The sequence below is a fragment of the Halyomorpha halys genome, unplaced genomic scaffold (assembly GCF_000696795.3).
Source record: "Halyomorpha halys isolate HHAL.00 unplaced genomic scaffold, Hhal_1.1 Scaffold14.1, whole genome shotgun sequence".
NCBI classification, from domain to species: Eukaryota; Metazoa; Arthropoda; class Insecta; order Hemiptera; family Pentatomidae; genus Halyomorpha; species Halyomorpha halys.
In genome coordinates this window covers 811,978-820,561 of record NW_027115673.1, presented here as the reverse complement: position 1 = coordinate 820,561, position 8,584 = coordinate 811,978, and the positions used below count along the sequence as shown (strand labels likewise).

The 8,584-nt window shown below is 32.3% G+C and overlaps 1 protein-coding gene and 1 long non-coding RNA gene across 3 annotated transcripts in view; one reads left to right on the top strand and one right to left on the bottom strand.

The window, feature by feature from the left end:
• Positions 1 to 2,579, bottom strand: part of LOC136797100 (uncharacterized) — a 338,719-nt gene extending 336,140 nt beyond the window's left edge. The window contains exon 1 of the long non-coding RNA XR_010844919.1: positions 2,509 to 2,579. This is a non-coding gene — a long non-coding RNA (uncharacterized lncRNA). The remainder of the gene's footprint in view (positions 1 to 2,508) is intronic.
• Positions 1 to 8,584, top strand: part of Ac3 (Adenylate cyclase 3) — a 362,561-nt gene that overhangs the window by 281,815 nt on the left and 72,162 nt on the right. For both annotated transcript variants that reach the window (XM_067052691.1, XM_067052690.1), the window contains exon 4: positions 3,656 to 3,767. In XM_067052691.1, the coding sequence (XP_066908792.1) occupies positions 3,656 to 3,767 (112 nt within the window). The remainder of the gene's footprint in view (positions 1 to 3,655; positions 3,768 to 8,584) is intronic.

Below are 8,584 nucleotides of genomic sequence, written 5' to 3'. Positions count from 1 at the left end.
GATGAAAGATTAATAATTAATGGTTAGGATGGGTAAGAAGTTTGTAATGAAAAGACGCATGAAATATCAGTTTTGGGCCAAATCTGCAAAGAATGGGATGTTAAGTTTGTTTTGATGTAATAATATTAAAAAAATAAAGTCTGATAAAAATTTCGAAACTAAGGCAATAATGACCCCGAAGTGGTTAATACCTTAACATAATAATTTTAAAAAATGATTAATTGTAATCAATTAAATATATATATACAATTTAAAAAAATCATGGCTAGTCTAGCAAAAATGATATGGCAGGACAAACAAGAGAGATAATTAAATGAAGATTTTTCATAAAGCTAAAACTAAAGGAAAAAATGAGTCAAAGTATTCCGCATAATTTAATAACATGAGTATAAAACGAACAGTTATAATTTATTTATTTTTAAATTTCATTAGTTTGTTCTTCTTATCCACCAAAAAAAATTTAATGTTTTCATAATTGTTTTGTTTATCAAATAAAATTATTTTAATGAATAGTACTAAAGGATAAAAGCATCGTTGAAATTATTATATCAATTATATTTAAAAATACATATGTAAATATCATTAATTATTTCTTTATATCATTTTGCATTAAATTAAATTTAAATTATTATTTATATGAACAAAGAATAATTGAAACTGGCTTGATGGGGAAATAATGAGACAGAATAACAAACAATGTTGTCAAACAAGACTACAATGAAACCGTATAGCCATAACCTACCCGCATGACATGCTTTGGCACACAGCCAGGCCGAAACTCAACCTTATATCCACTCAACACATCCTCTGTTTCTCTTCCAAGTAACAATAGCATACGTTATGCCATTTCAATTTATTCGATTTATATATTAATTAATTAATTATGAAATATAATTTAATATTGACATTAATATGATAAAACTGGCGCTCTGGTCTGTGACAAAACGGTATTATGCCCTTCAAAGGGTCGTAAATTGTTATTTAAACTAGAGAAAATTTATCTTCACATATTTTATTTTATTTTTATACATCTATGAACGTAATTTTATTCGTTTTATTTTTTTATATTTATTTATTATGATATGAATCTACTTTTTTTTTTCTTTTCTTACGTCGACCCGAGAATCCCGTTGGAGTCCTACAATGCATGAATCTACTTCATTTTATCACTATTATTAATTGCCCAAGACTGTGGCAGATTTTAATATTAATCAATAAATTAAAAAAAGAAGATAATAATATAATTATAGTAATAGAATATTTTTGAAGCTCTTGATAAAACGGAAACTCAAGTCACATTAGTATTTAAATTTTTAAAATCATATCGTCTCCTACCTAAATTATTTCACTTCTGTTTATGCTAAAATTTATATAGGTGTGTGTCTGTGTCTGTGTGAGTATTTGTACGAGGGTGGTCTGAAATGTTTCTGAGCTAACAAAAATGCAAAACATTTTTTTTTTTTATTTTCAACATTGTCTCCTTGTAATTCTACACTTCTCCCAGCGATGCTCCTATCTCTCTAATGCGTCCATAAAGTACTCAGCGTTTTTCTCTGCAAAATAATTGTTCACGAATGAAAAGAGAACAAAAAGAAGTCGCTTGGGCCTACATTTGGTGAGGTAGGCGGATAGTCAAGCAGTTCGAACCGTAATTCGTGGATTTTCCCCATGGCAACCGCTGAGGTGAGATACAGTATGTTGTCTTCGTGAAACAGGACTTTCTTTTTTTTAAAATGTACCGTTTTTCCGCATAGTATAAGAGCTGAGAAGAAAAAAAGGCAGTTATCTCACCTCAATTTTTTATTACTTTAATGAAAACTAGGTATAATTACTAGTCAAAATTGATGAGTCTGCCAAGTTTAGGTAGGGGGAGATAAAAAATGGCGGCTGTTTCAAAACCTTAAAAAAACATTAATTTTTTATTCAGAGCTCTATATCTTAAAAACTACCAACAACACTAGAACATCTAAGAGAACATTATTTAAAGAAGAGTAAATTTTCTGAAATATTAGCTCTAAAAGAGCTATTTAAGTCCAATAGTTCCCGAGATTTAGCTTTCTAAAAAGCAAAATTCCTTAAAAATCTACTGATAGATCAGTAGTTAGTTAATTTATTTAGAGAAATCTATATCTCAGGAACTATCTGACCTACAGATGTCCATTAGTACTCAAGAAAACTCGATGTTTTCGTCGAATGTTGCATTTTTTGGACGTCCCGAACGTTCATCGTCTCCCAAGCTTTCACGGCCACGTTTAAATTCAGCTGCCCGAAATTTCACTGTGGTAAATGATGGTGCAGAGCCCCCATACAAAGAATCCAAATCATCTTTGATTTTCGTAGGCGTATTGCCTTTCAAAAAAAAAAATTTAATGACAGCTCGATAATCGATTTTATCCATTTTTACAAAAACTTTACATCTCAAACAACTGTTACATAAACACTGCGCGTCCAAACTAGCTGACAAATCGGACAAAGGATAAAAAACGAAATTCACTAGCTTTTACTTACGAGTGCTGCCATCTTCACGTTGCGGTCGGAAACTTCTCTACCCTTGTATATTTTTTTTTCCTACCTCCTAAAAAATAAAAAAAACAAATTACAAATATATAAAAAGGAAAGAATATTATGTACATATGCCGACGACATCTTGTTTTGCCAGTATAGCAGTGTAAGATAGATTGCCGGGTCCACTGAAGGCGGTGCCGTCAGTGATGGCATGTGTTTGCCTGAAGCTCACTGGGAATAGGGAGGGGCTATTCCTGCTGGTGTTGTTAAAGTGATAACTTCAGGCAGTAAACCCAGATGTCCCTCCCGAGGCGAGTACATCGACCAGGGGAACAGTGCTTTGCCACCTCCCAGGTCTGCGTGGAGGGGTGAATTCGCGGAATAGTGGATTGACACAGGCTTTCAGCCCATCAAAGAATTTGATAGACTACAAACAACAGAGATTCCAGCACAGACCCTCGAGGCAATCCGCAGGTGGTGGGGACAGGAGGCGACAAATCTCTACCTTACCACGAATGATCGTTCGCTGAGGTAGTTCCTGACCAATCGGCATAGGGCGGCGGGAAACCTAAACTCCTCCACCCGGCGGAGTAGCAGCGGGTGGGATACGCTCTCGAAGGCCTGGCTACAGTCCAACGAGATGAAGGCAGTCATATAGTTATTCTTCACCCGCTCTATTACCCTTGTAAGTATCTGCGTGCTAGTGTGTATGTGTGTTTTTGCATAATATAAAAAACAAAAATCAAATATTATTTTTATAATACAGACCAAGATTAATAATAACTAACTGTAAGCATTGATAGCCACTTTACAGGCCTAAAACCTCATGCATCTTTAAAGAACAAAAAAAAAAGAAATGAATTTGACATAGGATAGAAAATGAAGAAAAAATTATATGATTTAATTAAATCACATACTACAGTTTCCGTATTGATTAATAATGCTATAGATATTTTATATGATTTATGGATACGCCCTTATCCAGAAATGGAACGCAGATGTTCTTTAGATCATATTGATATATTTTTTTTAGCATTTTGTAATCCATTTTGAAAAATTAAAAAATATACCTACAGTAAAAATTAATATATTAACTAGTGTAAACACTATATATCAAATAATATAGCTGTTCTCGTCCCTTTTGTTACAGTATTCTGTATGCAGACATCGTCGGTTTCACAGCGATCTCTTCAACATACTCGGCGTCAGAGCTGGTCAAAATCCTGAACGAGCTCTTTGCCAGGTTCGACAGACTTTCTGAGGTAACTAATAGCTTATAGAAATAAAGGCAAATTATTGTAATAAAGTATGAAATTTATTTTGAATGTATGAAAGGATGGGTACTTGTTTTGTTGCCACCGCCGGACTCGAATAATTTTGAATTATGACATAGTGAATAAAAATATATAAGATATTATGTCTTATGCATACATGTCTTTAGCATAAATCGACTCAAGATAAAAATTGGTTGTAAGAGTTGGGCCGAAACCTAAGCTTCAGAAAGACCTCTGCTTAACATTTCAATTCAATGACCCATATTCGGAGGTGTCCAAAAACCGCCACAACATTGTAGAAGAGAAAAAAATATGTAAACCTGCCAAGTAAGATGAAAGTTCTCCGAGTAAAATCATGGTCGACATCTTACCGGAACAGCCGCGGGGAGGAAGTTGCTCTAACCCGCTTGAGAATAGGTCATACTCTCCTGGCGCACTCTCACCTGATCAGAAAACTGCCACCTCCGACGTGCAAATATTGTCAGTCCATTCTCAGGATTAAACATATTTTTGAAGAATGTACTCACTATTTGCCAACATTAAACAGGATAAGACTGGCCCCAAATTTATCAGAAGCTCTCACTGATGAGGAAGCAAAAATTAAATTAGTGTTTAAATTTTTAAAAGGGCATCGTCTTCTTTCTAAATTATAACTCCTCTTCGATTTTAATTTTTTTTTTAATTTTATTTATTATTAATGTTTAGCATGCCATAGGCGTTGATGACCAGAGGGTTTTACACGTTTAAGCAACAATAAACAAACAATCAATATGTAAACCTATGCGCTATTTAATAACTTGAAGAGGTTCCAATTTATCTGCTTTGTTATACTACGCTTTGCAGGGCAATAATGCAATTTCCGAGAGAGTTTATAATGAACCTCTATACATGTGAGAAGACATTGTTAGCACTGGAATGACTGCTTGACAGAAATTGGCAGCAGGAATGAACAGAGAAAACTGGCAATATATACTGGTGCCGACCTAGTCTACATCAAAAATAATACAGATATAGCAGATAGCACCGCTCAATGATAATAATAATTAGAAGAATCACTATTCACACCGAAAGGATTTTTAAGTTGAATATATTAAAAGTGACAAATGCAGGTTTATTTCAACTGTGTTAAATTGACTTGGGCGTTATAGTCTACAAATTTTATTAAATCAATGTGAGGCTGTGAAACACAGATACTGAATTTGAGATTATCCTGGATGATGGCCGAAACGTTAGACATGCAATATGGTTTAGTAAAGCAGGTTTATTAACGCAAACATTAGAAATTTCCTGTTCATTGTAATTTTAATTACAACAATCTGTAAAAGATTATGTATAAATTGGAACTTTAATACGCTCAACATAAAAAAATTAGAAAAACAATTATCTTTTAATACTCACCACAAAACCTATACGACAAAGGCTAGCGAAGTATGTTAGGATAACCACAATTGAGGCTATGTGATTTCACGTTGAAAAGAGATGAGCAAGTAGAAAGAACTGTCGACAAGGAATATTTTATATAGATTTTTTCTATTTTTTATTTATTGACATTTACAACTATAAATAAAAATACATCTAGTAAATTTGATGTAACATCATAATGGTATGAAACAGGCAATTAGAGAAACTACCTATTGGTAACACTCTAATAGCATTTCTACATTAGAAATCCTCGAGGCCATCTTTTTTTGAGGGGCTTCGGAAAATTTTCAGAAATGGAAGAGGAAGCAAGGTTAGAAACTAGTGGATTTGTGTGGGTTGGGATTGTATAATGTAAGGTTGATATCTGGATCGGGCTGGGTCGATTGCATATGGAACATTAAGGTCTTTGTGGATGATTTCATTTGTGACAAAGTAAGGAGCATTGAGGACTTTACGAAGTATTTTGGATAGTAACAATTGGATAAGAGAGGAATTCGAAGGTTCAGTGGAGCCCTAAAGCTCAACTCCGTATGTCCAGGCCTTTTATCGTCATATTAGATTAAAAACTTTAATATATTTGTTTATTCCTTTTTTTTTTTGGTTAACTTAAAAAATAGAATGGTTAAAAACAAATCAACTATGTAGATTTCAAACTTTTAAGAAATAAGGAAAAGTAATGACAAAAGGTTCATAGAAATCCAAAAGTGATTAAAAGAGCAAAGAATATCTGAACGAATTTTAAAAGAAAGAGGAGAAGAATATTAAAATAAAGGATTATAAGAAGAAAAGTTGTAATAAAAACCGTCCGACTGAAAATGGAAAACAGATAAACAAGTGAATAATTGATTTGGCCTGTTCCAACATTAAAGCCAGTACCACTTATTTAGGGTTTCAGTACTTTGTGAGAAAGTACTGTTTCTTGAACAATAGTTGTGTACAGAGATGATTTTTTTTTATTACCCGCAACCTGCTCATTTCTGAGATACAAGGAAGAAATGTTATTTTGAGGTAACCAATCTATTCTTACCATTGTGGGAGGGTCAAGTTTTCATTATGTGGGAATGATTCGAACACAATGCCTTACTCGCTGATCTTCCTCACTCCGGTTAAAACTTTAACGATTAGGGATAATACATTCTACCTTCCTTACCATCTAGGTGAGAAAGAAATAGTAGAAACGGATAGGCTAGTCGTACACGAACCTCTAGGTTCCTCTAAGTCATTTATTAAATGTTAATATCTTTTTATGGAGTTCGTCTTGCTCATTTTGAAACGTACAATTGTTTAATTTTACTTTTTGTTGAAATCAGACTCTATTGATTTTAGGGTTAGATCTTAACTCGTAGTTGATTAAAATACAAACAGCTCTTCCTCTCAAACATCCCCTTGATGTTCCAACCGAATATTTTCTAAAGACTTTCATTCAACCAGAAGCCTTAAAAAAAAAAAAAAAAAAAATGAGACAGTATGAAAAACGTTTTTCTTCGCCAAAGTTAGTCGACTGGTAGAGAGTTGCCTACACAATCCAGACCCCATTACTAAATGAAAATGCATGCAGATGCGAAAGAACGCAACTGGACTTAAGAACTAATCTCAGTGAAAGGATTCGTAGACATTCAGTACAGCCCTTCCTAACCTTCTAAATAATTTCGATAGTGAAAAATCGAGCAATTAAATACATCAAAGGTACCTTAAAAAAATAATAGAACATTTTTAATTATAAAAAATGTTTAAATTACAGTAAAAATAGTAAGATCTTTTTAATACCGAACTCAAATATAATATTTATTATTTTTTCCAAATATTTATTTGAAAAAAATAATATAAAACTCTATACAGTTATAAAACATGTCATTATAAACTGCTAAGAGAAAAAGTGGGCAATACTATAACTGCAATCTTATTTTTTATTAATAATAGATCCATATGAACGAAAAGCAGATTATATGAAATGAAAAAATAAATTTATTCTAGGATATATGTCCCCTAAGAATAAATACATGGTACATACATTAAGATTTTTTCTAGCAAGCATTTACAAGTTTTCAGAAAGTAAAATTAAATTACATTGGGATATTGGCTTAAATATTGTTTAAAATGTTAATCAATATACGCCAATTTATTTATTCACAATAATCCGGAGGTTTGGTTATACAATAAGCGGAGGAATTTCAACCCTCAATTTCTAACCCTCGTAAACTGGAGAGGACCTAATTTAAATCTTAAGTAAAAATATTAATAGAAAATTTAAGTTTAAGATATTCACTGACTGCAGTTTCTTTATTTTAATTTACTTAATTTATTACAACTTTTGTAATGCGTTTTTTAACTTTTTTTATACGAATAATCATTTATAATGCTAATGTTTATAGAAATTATATATGGTAAGTAATAAAAAAATGTGTATATAAAAGCACCTACTATTATATATCTATGCCATGGCTAATATCAGTTTTACTATTCACTTAAGAAAGTAAAGTTCTTTATATAGTCCATTTTAGTCTGCTTTAAAGAGTAACTAGGGTAATAAAAATGTTATGAGCTTCAGGAACTTGGTAATAAAAAATGTTATTAGCCTCTTAATTTAGTGTTATATTGGATTACGGAGTACTGGACAGTGGCTTGAATAAAAGCCAGTATAGAGCTGTTTGGAACATATTACGTCGATGTTAAAGTATAAGGGAAATTAATAAAACACATAACATTAGTGCTATTACTTTTGTTGAAAATAATTTTATTCAGTTTCATAAAGAGCAGTCGTTTTTCTATCGCTTGTTCAGAGAAATATTTTGCTGTTATATTAATATCGACAAATAAAAATTTGACTTCGTTTTGGAATTCGACTTTTTGTCGGAGTCTATGTATGTGTTATCAACCTAAGAAAATCTTTGAGGTCTTGTCATTGAACTAGTCTGACTGATCTTAAATGACGATTATATAAAAAAAATTACACTAATGAACCTTTAATTTTTTTGGTTACAAATAATTAATCATTTTACATTATCAGTACTGAAAAAAAGGCAAATATAAACTATGGAAGGATTTTATTATTTACTTAGGGAGATAAAAGATGTCACGAACTAGGGGGGAAACTACCTCTGAGACCAGAAGCATTATGATCCTAATTATGTCAGTTAAGATTTTAGGCCAGACTGACATGGAATCCTCATACAAGAATGAAAAGACAGGAAACTGCTCGTCGATCCCGACTATTACAACATTTACTAGACAAACGGTCCAAACTTCCAATCCATTACAAAAGACTGATCTACATGACTATTAAAAGGCCTATCTGGACATACGGAGTTGAGCTATGGGGCTCCACTAAACCATCTAATTCCTCTCGAATCCAATCCTTACAGTCCAAAATCCTTCGTAAAATA